The following is a 17,014-nucleotide window of genomic DNA, read 5'->3' on the forward strand; positions in this document are numbered from 1 at the left end:
TGCCTAGTAAACATAATGTTCTTCATGTAATTGTAGATTAATGATACCAAAATAAAAAATAAAAATAAAAAAGAAAGAAAGGGGGCCTTACAATTAGCATGTATAATGTAGCAGGGGGCATGGGGAGGGCTGTGCAACACAGTGAAGACAAGTAGTGATTCTACAGGATCTTACTGCACTGATGGACAGTGACTGTAATGGGGTTAGGGGGTTCTTGATTATCGGGGGAGCCTAGTAAACATAATGTTCTTCATGTAATTGTAGATTAATGAAAACAACAGCAAGAACAAAAAAAGTACAGATCAGGAATTGAAAAAAATAGTTGAGGAATTGAAGATACACATAGACAATGTCTGGCATTTGAGATAGGGACACCAAGGTTCCATGCCCTTTTTTTATGGGTTCTGAGTGTGTCACTCTTCCAGAGTGTGCTTCTTCACATCGTTGTGTTTACCAACCAAGATATTCCATCAGGTCTCTGTGTCCAGTTTTGGCTGGGGCTTCATTACATAAGCATGATTGATTAAATCAAGCCATGTTTTGAACTCAGTCTCAGCCCTCCTGTACTCACTGTAGATTGGATTGGCCCAGTTTTAACCCTCTAAATCACGTGATTGGTTTTTCTAGCAAAAAATCCCTATCTTGAAGCTATCTATAAGATCACTTTGGCATAAGAAAGACACTCTTACCACTTAGGAAATTCCAAGGATTTTTGAAACTCTGTGCCAGGAATCAGGACAAAGAACAGATATTTTCTTTATTATGACCGAAGTCTAAATTCTTCTGTTAATTGATCTGTGTCTTGGAATCTCTCCATTTTCTTCACAATTACTCTTTTGATGAGTGGGTAGAAATATGACTTGATTTTCTAATAGCAACTTTTCTCAGGTAGATGTGAAAACTGGTTTTCCTGTACTCTTAAAACCAGTGAGAAAAAAGTACTAAATAAAGCATGGGGTATCTTCTAACTTGATCACTTTGAAAGTCAGAACTTGTTTAGGCAAAGCTTTCTGATTTTTTTTTTTTTTTTGATGTCTGATCTTATTTGTTACTGGTGTTTTTCTTTGGCTTTCATTCTCTTGTCCAAAAGTTTGGCTTATTCTGCTGTTTTCTTCAGAGCAGTACGCTGACATTTGTGTTGTAAGACACGTTGAGTAAGAACACTGAATTTAGGCACTTTGGTCCTAGGTTTCTAACTGTCTTTGTTTAGGGGGCTTTCTCACAACATACTGTCAGACATCATCTTTTTTAGAGGGATTGAAAACTTTGCAGATTCTGCTAGCTTTTGAGGTCCCAGGCAGTGAGGCACAGTAGTGTCAGTGAGTCCAGAAATATCGTTCTCCCCTTTTTTTATAGTGGTCATGTTGAGAACACTCAAATTGGCATCCACAATGCAGCCCCAAACAGATTTGCACTTTTTTTCTCCAGTCCTCCTTGGTTTGTAACAGGAATGCCCCTTATTCAGTAGAAGCGGATATGGCCATGGGTCAAGACACCTTACTTCATTGGGGAAACCTTGCTTGTTATTCCCACGACTGATTTGGACTGCATCACCCTTCCACTCTTCACCTAGAGCGTCAGCAGCACCTTCTGTGGCCATATACTTCCCATAAAAAGTATGAAGTTTGCTGTTCTTCATCCACTTCAAAGAGTTTCTGGCAGCCGGTGGCTGGGAAAGAGATGTTTAGCTTCATCCTCAAGCAGCTGACAGCCTATGAGGCACTGAAAAAGAGCCAAAGCTTTATGATTTCTTGTCTTATTATGGTAACTGTTCCTTCAGCAGTTATTTGTATCTGTTGTTTGCTAGGTGCAAGGAATACAAACATGAATAAGATAGGATTTATGCCTTCAGGGAATTTGTAGTTCAGCAAAGAATACAGACATATGTATACAAATAATTATTGATAGTTCCTAAAATTGAGATATTCATGATGTGTTTTGGGAAGCAGGGAAGAGGGCTTACTTAATAAGAGCTAGAAAGATGTTTTGGGTTTAGTTTGCAAAGAGTAAAAGGTGAAGACTATTTCTTAGAGAAAAATAAGCTTTTCAGGGTCTTGGAGACATAATTGCTTCAGTAACTGCAAACAGTATGATAAGAGGATCCAGGATATAAAGCTGGAAAATAGGCAGGGGACAGATAATAAAGCTTCTTGTTTATATAGAATTCCAAGGAATTTGGAGTTTGCCTGATAGGCAGTGGAAGTTTAGGGTTTTGAAGCAAAGAATGATTTGCTTTGATGCTATTTGATAGCACAGTGATAGATGGATTAGAGAAAGATCAGGTGGACTATTTTGGAAATGTCCCAGCAAAATATTTTGGGGGCCTGAACTAAGGTAGTGGTAAAGAAGACATATTCAGAGGAAATACATTTTAAGAGATAAGGAAAGGGTAGAAGGTTTTAGAATGTCTCTTAAGATGCATCTTTGGGGTAATTGGTTGAATGGTGGTGATGTGAGTATGAGAAAGGAGGTATGCAAAAGGAGGGGCTGGAGATAGAAAATGGATTTGGGTTTCATGCCGTTTAGTGGGTAATATATGTCACTTAAAAGAAAAATCAAACCAAACATAAGTTGTGGAAAAGTGATTGTTGAAACCATGAAAAGAAATGATAATATTTAGGTTGAACACACTGGATTTCCTAAGGGAGTTAGTAGATAAGAGTGTCAGGTGCTACTGAGATCAGTTAAATAAGGATTGGAAGTAGACTATCTCTAGATAATCTAGTAGACTAGATTATCTCTAGTGATCAAATAGCAGTTTCCATAATGTCAAATGTTAGAGTTCTGGGGTTAAGGAATGAATGGGAAATGAGGAAGTATAGACAAAATTCTTACAGCTTTAAATTTTGTAGCAGTTCTGACTGGTTTATTATTTATTCTTTCCTTATGATTATGTATTCTGTCAAGGAAATAATTGCATCTTCTCAATTGGATTATTTTAGTGTCTCAATTTTTTTCCTTAAAATATAAAAAGTTCATATATATATATATATATAAAGTATAACTAAACTTCATTTTATTAGACTTCTCAATCTTAAATAAGTATTTTTACCATACATAACTTGAAGATAGATATTGTTGATACATTAATTGGCATCCTGTTAAAATGTCCAAAAACCTACAGTTGACCCTTGAACAACATATAGACGGCAGGGTGCCAAACCCCTGGCAGTCAAAAATCCACATATAACTTTTGACTTCCCAATGATTTAACTACTAATAGCCAACCATTGGCTGGAAGCCTTACTGATAACATAAATATTCAATTAACACATATTTTGTGCATTATATGTATTATATTGTTATAATATATTCTGTATAATATTCTTACAATACATATTACAATAAAGTAAGCTAGAGAAAATAAAATGTTTTTTCAAATTGTCTCAAATCTCCAGAGAAATTTCCAAATTTTCTTCCAATATTTATTAAAGAAGTCCTCATTTAAGTGGATCCACACAGTTCAAACCCATGCCATCCAAGGGTAAACTGTACTTAATGTACCAGGTAGTAAGAAATTGCCAGTTACTTTCAGGATATTATTATCCTAAAACAGAATACTAAGACTAAAGTTGGAGTAGTTTAAGGAACAAAATACGTAGTGGCATTATTGAATTACAACCAAAAGAATAAGGTAACTATCTGTAAGTCCATACTGATATAAATAAATGAATGAATGAATGAACGAACAAACAAACAAATAAATAAATCAGTGGAGGAAAGGAACAGGTCTTTCTTATAGAAGAATTCCAGATAATGCATGTAGACTAGCCTCTTCAAGGAGGTAGAGCTTAATTTCCCCTCTCCTTGAATATGGGCTGGACTTAGTGACCTAATTCCAAAGAACAGGGTGTGGAAAGGGAAAAATAATTAACTTTACAGTAAAGAGGCCTAGCAGACAGCACCTTAACCAGGAACGCATTTAACTTCACTAGTGATGAATCATGATGGTAACATGTAGCCTCAGATACAATGTAATTAGAAGGAAAAATCATTCCTATGGTATTCTTTCCAAAAACCCATATAACCCCAGTCTAACCATAGGGGTGGGGTAAAAGAACATTATATAAAATACCTAAATAGTACTCAAAAGTATCAAGGACGAGGAGACAACTAAATACAATGCGACATCCTAGATTGGACCCTGGTACAGGAAAAGGATATAAAGGGAAAAATTTAATCAGTGTTAATTTCATGAATTTTAACAAATGTAGTTATGTGAGACATTAATATTAGGGGTAGTTGGATAAAGGTTATATGAGAATTCTTACTCTATATTATGTTTGCAACTCCACTGTAAATTTTAATTATTCCAAAACAACCCGTTCGGTTTTTTAAAAATCGGATATTCCCACTTTATTATTAGTACATAAAAATTTCTTTCACCAGACGAGATACAGAATACAAAAGAATATTTCATACAGTGTCCAAGATTATATTTCAAGTTCTCTCTTCATCCTTGCAGTACAAAGTTGCACACTGACTATGATTTGCATGTAGCAGATATTGAGATAGATATCTCGACTGAGGAAATTCCAGATTTTAGGAGAAGTACTATATTAAATATGGATAGCCCCCATCCAGATCCTATTGTCAAGGCAGACTCTTTTAGATTACACAAAAGTTAGCCATATCTCTGCTGTCTAGCCAAGACTATAATCTTTTTAGTCACATTGAAATACATTTTATAGGACAGAAAACAATCAAATTGTGTTTTTTCATTATAATTTCTATCAGAAAACTAGAAAAAGAACTAATTACATTGAAAGATAGTGGATAGAAAGAATTAGGGGTAGAGCATAAGTAAATGAAAAGGAAAAAAAATAAAAGCTGATTCTTTGAAAAGATAAATATGTGTAATTATTAAAAATTAGCCAAGAATTCAAAATAAAAAGAGAATGGCTATAAATGCCCAACTTCAGGTAATAAAATTGCTTACTTTTTAATCTTTTGGACATTAGAAGAAGAGAGGATAATGGTAACTTAAAATCAGTGAACTAAAATTTTAGATAAATTTAAGTATATTCCTCCAAAAACACATAATTTCTGTCTTTCCTAAAACAATAGGGAAAATTGAAAATATGAAAAAAGATAAAAGTATGAATAAAAACACTAATTAAAGATCTAGAAACTAATTTAAAACTTTCTCATGAAGTTGATACTTGGGCATACTTTTTTTTCTCTTTTTTTTATTAAGGCATCATTGATATACATACACTCTTAGGAAGGTTTCACAAGAAAAACAATGTGGTTATTACATTCACCCTTATTATTGAGTCCCCCCCGATACCCCATTGCAGTCATTATCCATCAGTGTAATAAGATGCCACAGAGTGCCCATTTGTCTTCTCTGAGCTACACTGTCTTCTCTGTGACCCCACACACACCATGTGCACCAATCATGATACCCCACAATCCCCTTCTCCTTTCCTCCCCACCCGCCCTTCTCCACCCCTCCCCTTTGGTACCACTACTCCCCTCTTGGAGTCTGTGAGTCTGCTGCTGTTTTGTTCCTTCAGTTTTGCTTCGTTGTTATACTCCACAAATGAGGGAAATCATTTGGTATTTGTCTTTCTCTGCCTGACTTATTTCACTGAGTATAATACCCTCTAGTTCCATCCATGTTGTTGCAAATAGTAGGATTTCTTTCTTATGGCTGAATAGTATTCCATTGTGTATATGTACCACATCTTCTTTATCCATTCATCTACTGATGGACACTTAAGTTGCTTCCATATCTTGGCTAGTGTAAATAGTTCTGTGATAAACATAGGGGTGCATATCTTTTTGAATCTGAGAAGTTGTTTTCTCTGAGTAAATTCCTAGGAGTGGAATTCCTGGGTCAAATGGTATTTCTGTTAGTTTTTTGAGGAACCTCCATATTGCTTTCCACAGTGGTTGAACTAGGGGCATACTTTTTTTTAAATTGAAATACAGTTGATATAAAATCTTATACTTGTTTCAAGAATACAACATAGTGGTTTATCAGTTACCCATATTATTAAATCCTCACCTTGACTGGTATAGTCTGTCAAAATAGGAAGATGTTACAGATTCACTGGCTATATTTCCCATGTTGTACTACCATCCCCATGACCACCTTACATTATGACTGGAATTTTTTGTGCCCCTTTATTGATACCTATTTATTGATGCCTATTTATTGATATATGTACACTAAGATACATACACTCTTAGGAAGGTTTCACAAGAAAAACCAGCCACCCTAACCTCTCCCCAATGGTAACCACCAGTCACTTCTCAGTGTCTGTGAGTCTACTGCTATTTTGCTCATCTTTTTGTTTTGTTCTTAGATTCCACAAATAAGTGAAAATGTATGGTATTTGTCTTTCTCTGCCTGGCTTATTTCACTTAGCATAATACCCTCTAGGTCCATCCATGTTGTTGCAAATGGCAGAATTTCTTTGTTTTTTATGGCTGGATAATATTCCATTGTGTTTGTGTAATCTTTATCCATTAGTCTACTGATGGACACTTTTGTTGCTTCCATATCTTGGCTGTTGGAAACAGTTTGGTGTTTTGTTTTTTTAAAGCAGAGTGCTAATTGTCAAGTGAAACCTATCTCAAACTGGTTCAAAAGAAAAAAAGGGTTCTTATTTATATTGAATAGATGTATCAGAAATGTTAGTTGGAATAAAATAGGAATATTTGATAAGTTGTGTTGATGTAAATTTGAGGAAAATAAATCAGGGGCACAGGCAGGAATGATAGTTCCTCCTACATAGTCTGGAGCAAGGCATTTAATCATTCCTTGTTTCATGGATGGGCAATCAAACTGACTGAGTGTCATTTGAGCAATTTCAGACTAAAAAAATTAATCTCATAAAACTTTAAAAAGAATAACAGGTCTAATCATTTTATAAATGATGTGCATGTGGTCGTTAGCTTTTTTTAAAATTTGTATACTGTCTTACACTATTATATATGAGCAGTCTAAAATCAGCCGAATGCAAATGAATTTTTAGTGAAATTATACAGTGAAGCCAGGTTTTCTGGTTTCATACAATCCTGATGACTAATTCTATTTAATTGAGTACCAGTGTTAAGTAAATATGAAATAGACCTAGCGAGGATTTGTGACCTGAAATGTCAGGTATTCCATCCCTGTTTTTGAGCATTTTTAATCATGACTGGCTGCACATGACAGAACCTGAAACCTGATTTAAAAATTGGGGAAAGCAGTAGCATGGACTTTTTTCCGTTTACAATTTACAAATTACAGAATTTATTATTATGGAATTATTGTAGGTATTGGTAACTGTTCTGCCCCCAAGAATAAATTCAAGCTAACTCTTCTTTTTGTTTGGAAAAAAACATATTAAATGTAAATGTAATTAGTAAATGTATAATGATTGAAGCAAAGTATGCTGTTTTTCTTTTTAACTAAATATAAATATTGATCAGAATTTTCCAATTTCTGACAATTTCTCTAGCATTGTGTAATAGATACACCCATAAGGGAAGTGTGAACATGTGGAGATGGAATCAGAAAATTGATTGAGGTGGTTAGTGCAATTAGGGAATTTCCAGAGGAATTCCATTCCAGTGAATGATCTGATTTGGGCATTATGAGAAATCACCTAATAAGAATGAGAAAAACACAGACTTTCTAGCTTAAAGATCTCTAGCACAGGCTCTGAATCATTCACTCTCACAGTGCATTTAATTGGTGAGTCAGATGAAATGTATTGCTTTCAATAAATATATTTCCCACAATTGTAAACAGCTGTTTTTTGTTTTTTTTTTTTCATGGAACCAGCTAACCAGCTTTTATGTCCACATTCAACTAATTCAGAAGAAGCTTCCATGGCTCCTATGAGCTGTGAACCAAAGCAGAAGATTCAGAACTTGAATCTAGGAACAAAAAATCTTGATCAGAGGTTTCCAAATAGTTTAGTATTTTATATTCATTTTCTTTTACTGTGGTATCCATTTTTATTATAACCAGTTTTGATTCAGTCATTGTTTAACAAACATTGCCAGTAGCCTTGACTTATAAATGATAAAAGAAAAGGAGTTTCGTTCTTGAAATTAGACTTTTTTAACATGCTTTAGTTTTGGTAGGAAGGAACAGCGTAAATGTTAGAGGCTAGTTTTAAATATGTTATTTTAAAATAAATTATAAATATAAATTTTTATTCTATCAAAATAAATTATTGTCTATGAACTAAAGACTACATGGTGTCCTTCAAAATCTAGATACTTAGTCTGTTGTTTCATAGCTTACCCAAAAAAAAATCGTAGCATTAGAAACATCAGTCTACTCATTCAAACCATTCCATAGTTACTTGGGTCTTTAGTGTTGAGCTCCTCCTCTAGGGTCCCTGTACTGGATTCCAAACTGTGTGTTTGAGTGTGTGTGTATGGGAGGGATCTGACAAATGTTCTGGTCATCTGAATGACTAAATATATATTTCTTATAACTTATTATATCACAGCTCCTGGTAGGGTGTGACCAAAATTCATACTATATTAGTTATGAAAGTTTTAATAGAGGATCTAGACTAAAGGAATACATGTTTTATCCAACCGGTTGTTGGTTTCATTCACTGTGTTCTTTTGCTAATTTACTTCTGGAAATTTCTTGTTTTTTAGCCTAGGATATTCAGGGCATCAGTGAAGTACCTAGGTTAAATCTTTTCTCAGTGTTTTCTTGTGATGCCTTCCCACCCCTCCCCTGCAGACAGACACTGTTATCAGTGGGAATTTTCTCTATGCTGATATCTTTGCCCATTTGACTCAATCCCCACACCCAGGCATCTGTAAACATAGTATTCCTCTTTATCTTAGATTTGTTTCAGTTCCTCCTGTGTAGACATCAGTCAAGATCTCTTGTGAGAAATCAACTTCAGAATAGCTTCTTGGTTTCCACCCATTTTTGTGTATAATATAAAGATTTCCAGGTCCTTATCCCTTTTAAGTCCATTTACATTCATTTTTGTTTTCCTAGCTTTCTGACACTCTTATCCATGATTTCATCTTAATGGTTTTGCTGTAAGAGTACCAATCTTTCCCCATTTTAGTGTAGCTTGACACAGATGTTTCCCCCAAACCTGTTTATCTTTAAAAGGTTATCAAATAATGACCAAGTAAAATCCAGAAATAAAACTACTTTCATGGCTCTCTCACATTTCCAAGTTTGTTTTTAATTCTTAATTTCTTCTTTAGTATCCCAATTTATGATACTGTTTTTTCAACTTCTCTCCTTAGTAGTAGTATGCCTTTTTTATGTGAATTCTCCGTTTTTCCTACCAAAGAAAAAGATTTACTTATAGTAATCAACTTATATTTGTGCTGAAGTCCAATTTTAAGTACTTCTTTTGTGATTTATGTGTAAATTCTATTTCATCCATTAATGTGTGTAGAATTAATTTCTAAACATATTTCTGAAGTTTCTTCTGAGTAATGAGACACTCCATAGTGTTTCTACTGAGTAGTTTTGTGCATTGAGGAATTCCCATTTATATTCTCTGTGTACTTTTGAGGTACTTAATTATTTAACTTTATGCTATATTGAAATGAGAAACGATGGGAACTCTTGGATGTCTAAAATTATATGTATTCTTTGAGGAAAGACCAGATTTTCTTGAACTACATACAAACCTTGTCCTATGAGGAGGGGAGAGTCTTCATATTATCCCTCCAGGCAGATCTAAAATAACACCTGATGGGCCATGAACAAACATTCGTCACATGATGGAGAGAGCAACAAAGCAATAACTCCCCTAAGTAATCAACCATGATTTAGAAGAACCAAAGAACCAAGCAGGGGAAGCAGAAAATTACTTTCTCTCCTGGTACAGAGCTGAACAGAAAGCCAGATGCTTTCTGGTTCTGACTCATCAGTTGTGTGCATCTGGTTTTTTTGATGTAATCCAGAGCATAATCCTAACCCTGGAGAAACTATGATGATGAGTCAGTGAATTACAAGATTCACTTCAGAGGAGCTTTTTCCAACCTTACAGTTACTTAACCAGCCTTGGAGGTACCTTTTGTACTAGTACTTCTTAATTGGAGGCACTTATTTTACCAGTACTACTTTGTGTTAAGATAAGTGTTTGATATTCTAGGTTAGTTCCAATTCCTAATTGGGCATAAGTCCCTGCCCTTCTTTAATTTTTATTTCAGTAGTCAATGGTTGCCTATGCATGTTAGTGACATTAAGTATTTAGGGTCTAAAAATTCTAAGATAGAGACCTAAGGAACCAGTTTATGTATAACGTACTACTTATAAAAACCCTTTGAATTTTTTACATTGTCTCACTTCAGAACTCAGGACTACCTTGTGAGTTCAGTGCTTTATTTAATCAACATTCAAATACGTTTACTTGCCTAGATCTTAACAGCAGAGCCAGGAATCAAACTCAGGATGCCTTGCTCCATAGTCCTTGTACTTAACACTATATTACGCTCAACTCTGCATTGCATCCTGTTTTAGGTTTTGAAACATAGATAAATTGACCTCTTTTGAAATGGACATGCTAGTTCTCTCTGGGCATTATCTTGCTTCTCCTTAGCCACCCAACTGCATAGCAGCATTTATAAAATCATATATTTCTGGCAGAATTTGAGGTAATGTTTGCAAATTTCATATGATTTCTGCTATTAGGCCAGTTTTAACATGCTTTTGAACATCTTAAAGTTTGCTATTTCTTGCATATAAGTTTCTATCTTCATTTTTCAGTCTTAAACTTGTTTGCGTTACATCATTAGGTAGTGTTTCTTTTCTTTTTCAGGTATCCTCATCCTCTTACTGCTTCCTGTAGGCAATGTTTTTAAATGAAATAGGGGTCTAGATCTGATGATAATTACCAAGTCCTAGAGATCTGTATCTCCAATTTTATTCCTATTAAATATGGAATATTGTTAAGTACAGCTCTGCCCTGTGTAAACGGGGAATTCAAACAGACTTTTAAAAATAAAAAATGAGAACCTTATTAAATGAAGTTTTATTCCAATCTCCTATTAAGTCCTAAGAATAGGCTTCTGGCCTCCAGTACTTTCAGGAAATGAAAAATGGCTCAGAAGCTAAGTGAGCTAAGCCATCTCTCTCTCAATTGTTTCAGTTTCTCAGGAATTGCTGTTCAGTGCTGCCAATAACGATCTCCGGGGATCTGACCCCCATTCCACCTCCCACTGCCTCCTCTGCAGCTCCAGATGCCACCAAAAGAAGGAGCTCTGAAGAAAGTGCCTGTACCCTCTTTTATCCTGAGGTGGGTGAGGCCAGGCAGGGTGATTCTCAGGATATCCTGATGATCAAAGGTATAGTTGAAGCCTTCATCAAGAACTTTCTTGAAGATGACCAAGACATTTGGGAAACGTTACCAAATAGTCTAGAAACTGAAGGTGGACCTCAAGAATGGGTGGCACAGGTGCCAACAGAAATGTAATATGTAATGACATATAAGACCCTAATTAAGCTCCTTGAGGACAGAGACTATTATACTGTTTTTATATCTCTCCCCCCACCTCCACAATGTCTAGCATAGTACCAAGCATATAAACTGTACCCAATAAAACGTTAGTTTATGATTGAGAGAGAAGACTTTATAAAAAGTGCTCTCCAACCCCTTCTTTCCTAGTACTTAATTTAAGATCGGTTCCCATTCATCAGTAGAGAGTTCAGTGATATCTCAAGCTTCTTGGCCACTGTTGTCTTCTGTCTTGACTGTGTATCTGAGTAGGAAATACTTATCTGTTCAGTATATGGATTTTTAAGTATTAGAACTTAAGTTATATCTGCACTGATGCCTGGGCTTTTACTTCTTAGATATTTTATTATGGTATTTAGCTCTTTAAGGAAATCTTATCTTACCTAAACCACACTTTAGGGGGATTTATTGTACTGTTGGTTTTTTAAATCCCTTTATATCTCTTTAAAATTCAACAATAAACAGTCTTGCTTCCTGATTAGATCTTACATTAGTCATCACTGGTTTCAGAAGTAGGATATACTATCATATCAATTTCCCAAAAATCTTAACTTGTTCCTCTTGAACGGCAACAGTCTTATATCTCACCCTGAGCAATGCTAAAAGATCCTGCTTAAAATAGTATTTACAATGTGATTTAATTTACTATGTAATTAAAACAAAGCTTGTGGTTTACTATTTCTCTTGGAGAAAGGGAAATGCTAGAAACTTAGCTCCATTTAGTTCTTCCACCCGCATTGTCCTTCAGTGAATTAGTCACTTTTTCATTAAGTTGTTAACTCTCACTTAGAGGCAGATCTTTAAAATCTCATCTTCAAGTATTTGATTTCTTGTACCTTTTGTGCCTCCAGCTATGTGTAAGGCTTTATATTTGTAATTTTTTTCAAGTTAAAAGTGAATGTTTCAGAGAGCTGCTAGTTTTTTGACAAACATGAGAGAGATATTCATTATGTATTCTCAACAGCTGGCTTTTTTGGTTATTAAGAATCTTATCTTTTATTTTATTCCGGAAAATAATCTTTCCTAACCAACATACTTTTCTCTTAAGTAAGAGATGTGTTAAAATATACTGCATTGATTTGGGATTTTGGAATAAGTATGAGACTTTGAAAGGAAAATGAGTTTATCTTCATGAACGTTTATGTGTAACCAAAGAAGCTTAAATGTACAGCTTTAAAGGAGGTTTATTCTGTTCCATTCCAAACTAATTACCAGTTCTTCCAGAATATGCTATAGAGGAAAAACATAGACTATGAAATGATCTCTATGGATTAGAAGACCGAGGGTTTAAGGTCCTGCTGTAATTTTCATCTCTGCTTCAATTAAATGCTCAGATTGGACCTGCTTTTCTCAAATCAGTCATTCCTAAGTAATTGCATGTAAGTTTCGTTTGTTAATTTATATGATGAATTTGGGTTCTTTTTCTTTCCTTCTTTAAAATTTATTTTTTATTTTTTAAATTGAAGTATATACAATAAAATGCACAAATCTTAGTATACAACTCAGTGCATTTTGACATGTGTATGCATTCCTGTAACCATCATCCAGATAAATGAATTTGAATCAGTAATCAAGAACGGATCTGATTAGAGTATTGGTAGTAATTTTTATCAATAAACATGTTGATAATATATTTCATAGCGGTAATACATGAAAACAAATCATATATTCTGTTCATTCTTCCATTAAAACTGGTTTTCCCTCTGTTAATGTAACGAGAGAAATTGTGTTTGAGACGTGAAATTCTGTCGGCAACATCTAGTGTGGTTTGTCCTTTGCTTACTATCGGCTTAAAAGTCATATTATTACAGGGAATGGCAGAGGCAACAACTAGAATATTACAATTCTAACACAAAATGGCTTGACATTATTTTTGACCTGAATTTTCCTATGATTCCTATCTTTTCCTGTCTCTCCAGGTTCCCAGCCAACCTTAGATAAGTCTTCCCAGCGACCATCAGAGAGCACAAACTGTAGTCCTACCCGGAAGAGGACTTCATCTGAGAGTGCTTCTTCAACAGGCAAGTGCTTTTTTTTTTACCAGACTTTGAAGGTAATTTCCCATTTGTTACTTGTAATCAGACTTAGGATATAATATTGTAGGCCTAAGTAAATTTACAGTATAAATTATAATTCATTTGACTTACAGTGTAATACTGTAGAAAAAAACAAAAGTGCTTCTAGGATGTGAGAATTAGAAATAATGTGCACTGAAACAATATAGTCTTCCCATTTTACTCCACTTTATGTCTAGTTAGGTGTATGCCAGATACAGTGATTTTGATATAATCCGAGGGAATAATTCAAAATAAATACAAGAGTAAGCAGACACAAAAACAGATTTTAAAAGTTTAGTTTGAGGTAAAGAGGTGTGTAGTGTAATAGAGGAGTGTGAACTGGAGGTAGATATATATAAAATTATTTAGTAAAATAATAATTTCCAAAATGGTATTCACATATTTCTGAGATAATGCAAAACAATTTATGAGGTTGTAAGAAGAATGTCTGTCTGTTAATATAGATTTCTAATCTCAACTAAAAATTTATGTTTATATATTTTAAATATAATCTCAATACAGTATAACATATTTATATAATTTATATATATATTAAAGTTATGCTCTCAATTTTCTTTTTTTGATAGTATCTGATAGTATTCTAGAAAACATAAAAGATGAGATATATATCTATCTACTACCTTTACTGAGGCTTGGAGATAAGGAATAATTTTTTTTTGGTATATCATTAATATACAATCACATGAGCAACACTGTAGTTACTAGATTCCCCCCATTATCAAATCCCCACCACATACCCATTACAGTCACTGTCCATCAACATACTAAGATGCTATAGAGTCACTACTTGTCTTCTCTGTACTATACTGCCTTCCCTGTGTCCCCCACCCCATGTTATGTGTGCTAATTGTAATGCCCCTTATTCCCCTTCTACCTCCCTTCCCACCCAGCCTCCCCAGTCCCTATCCCTTTCGTAACTGTTAGTCCATTCTTGGGTTCTGTGAGTCTGCTGCTGTTTTGTTCCTTCAGTTTTTGCTTTGTTCTTATACTCCACAGATGAGTGAAATCACTTGGTACTTACCTTTCTCCGCCTGGCTTATTTCACTGACCATAAACCCTCTAGCTCCATCCGTGTTGTTGCATAAGAAATAATTTTTAATTTATCAGTGTTATCAGGAGAGATGAGTGGTAGGTTCATCCCAGGCAGTGGGAATAATACATGTAAAGGAGAGAATGGTGAGTTCAAGAAGCTAAATGAAAGAGCCAATGTAGTTAGGGTAAAAACAGTGACTGTATATGAGGCTGGAAAGGCCGGAAAGGATCAGTAAGGTAGAGCCTTATTAGTAACACATAGAAGACACTGAAAGTTTTAAGAAGGAAATGACATATCATTTCTTAGCTTTCTATCCATGTGTTTTTCTTGAATAGTAAATCACTTGTGACTATTGTCAGAAAATATACTTTTGTCATCAGTACAAGACCTCCCTGTTAAATTGTATCAATATGGTATGTGTTGAATTTATTTGATGATTATCTTCAGCGTCTTTGAAGTTTTTTATTAGTACCATTGTGGAATTCAAATGGCAGTGATGATAGTTCTGTCTCTCACAGTTCTTTGTTTGTATACTACTTCAGGGAGACTTTTTAATTCTTTAACACTAGTTTTTATGGTGTCAGCTTAGACCAGGGTTCAGCAAGCTGTGTGGTCCAATGCTTTTTTTGTGCAGCCCTCCCTCAAATTTAGAATTGTCTTTACATTTTTAAGGGGTTGTTTTAAAAAAATGGAAAGAAAAAAACTATTTGTGATACATCACATATGTCCTTGAAAGCCTGCAATATTTACCACCTAGCCTTTTATAGAAAAAGGTTGCCAACCCTTGGAGAAAAAAAAAAAAAGATTTTGATGAGGCATGTCTATGAAGAAAATCATCAAAATATTTCACTTTAGCAAACAAGTAATACCTAAATCCATAAAGTTTCTCTTACCCTAAGACAAAACATTTTATTCATTCAAATAAATACTTACTGAGGGTGACTGTGAGTACTGAGCACTGGGGATATAAACATGAATAAGATAAAGTTCCTGCCCTCAAGGATCAGACATACTCACCAGTAAAAAATATGTTAGACTCTTATTAACAGACCAGTACACAAAATGTTATGACACACAGAGAAACTCAAGCACAGACCACTTGAGATGACTAAAGTAGACATTGCTAAAGGTTTGACACATAAACTGCTGTAATTTGAATTGGTAAGTGAGACAAAATAAAGGGTAAGAATGTATTTAACACAGTGACAACAAAATGTCCAAAGGCACAAAATTGTAAAACAGAATGGTGTTTTTGGAGAACAGCATATCTTTGATATTACTAGTATACAAGGAGTGTTACTTGATTGTGGTTGGAAATGAAGTTTGAAAGTAATAATGGACTATATCACATAATTTTTTTTCATTTGAAGGTGTTAAGACTTCATTGTAGATTTTGAACAGGGAAGATAAAAATTATTTGATATATTGTATCAATCAGAATAGGCTAGATTTTGCAGTGCTGAAAAAAATCCCTAAATTTCAGTGCCTTAAAACAACAAATGCTTATTTTTCATTCATGCTGTGTGAGCATCATGTATCTGCTCCATGTTATCTTCCCTCTAGGACCTTGATCTGACAGAGCAGCCTCTATCTGGACTGTTGCTTAATATGTGAAAGTGGGTAAAGGGCCATAGTAAAGCTCTGACTCTTAAATTTCTGTCCAGAAGTAATATGTGTACCTTCTCACATTTCAATGCCTGTTGAGTTCACATTTCAGCTCAATTCAGAGTGAGTCACCTGGTTAAGTCTTTTGTCCTGGAGTTGTGGGAAGTATAATCCTATCAAAGGAGGAACAGGAAATGTTTATGAATAATAATATAGTCTACCACATACATAGTATACATTTCAGGGTGGAGAATGGAATGTAGCAGAAATGTGTAAAGACAGTACATAATGGCTTCAGGTTTAGATATATTAAATTTGAATGTCTGGTCTACTGAGGTTGAGTTGTTAGGTAGCCATTTGGAAATAGTTTGTAGTTTGAGAGTCATTTATGGTAGAGATAGATATGTGGCATTATGTATATAAACTTGAACCTAGGAGTGAATGAGGTTGCCCAGGGAGAAACTAAATTGAGAAGATGACGGGTAGAGATTTAAGAAACATTAGCATTTGAGAGTGAAGTAAAAGGAAAGATACCAGTGAATGACATCAAAATTTTTAATAGATTTTTTAGTAGAAAAGTCAAGGAATACACATGTCAGAGAATCCTCTTAATGGCAGATGGCATAATGAGGTCAAGAAAGATTTGGACAAAAAGTGTGAAATTATTGCACAAATAATTTTTAAAAAACCAGTTTGTGGACATAGAGTTGGAGCAGTCTGGTAGCCTGAGAGGGAGAGGGGACTATTAGAATTCAGGTGGCAATGAATAAATTAGAGCTCTGTATTTCCAGCAATGTGGTGGATTAGATGTATAGAGGAAACTAACAACTTCTTGGCACCTAAAA

General features: G+C 34.6%; 1 protein-coding gene and 1 pseudogene across 8 annotated transcripts in view; one reads left to right on the plus strand and one right to left on the minus strand.

The window, feature by feature from the left end:
- Positions 1 to 17,014, plus strand: part of ASH1L (ASH1 like histone lysine methyltransferase) — a 217,948-nt gene that overhangs the window by 90,016 nt on the left and 110,918 nt on the right. For all 8 annotated transcript variants that reach the window (XM_073221363.1, XM_073221362.1, XM_073221361.1 and 5 more), the window contains one exon: positions 13,373 to 13,474. In XM_073221363.1, coding sequence (XP_073077464.1) covers positions 13,373 to 13,474 — 102 coding nt within the window. The remainder of the gene's footprint in view (positions 1 to 13,372; positions 13,475 to 17,014) is intronic.
- LOC118972128 (small ribosomal subunit protein eS6 pseudogene) lies at positions 20 to 6,135 on the minus strand (annotated as a pseudogene).

Source organism: Manis javanica, chromosome 14 (assembly GCF_040802235.1).
Source record: "Manis javanica isolate MJ-LG chromosome 14, MJ_LKY, whole genome shotgun sequence".
NCBI lineage: Eukaryota > Metazoa > Chordata > Mammalia > Pholidota > Manidae > Manis > Manis javanica.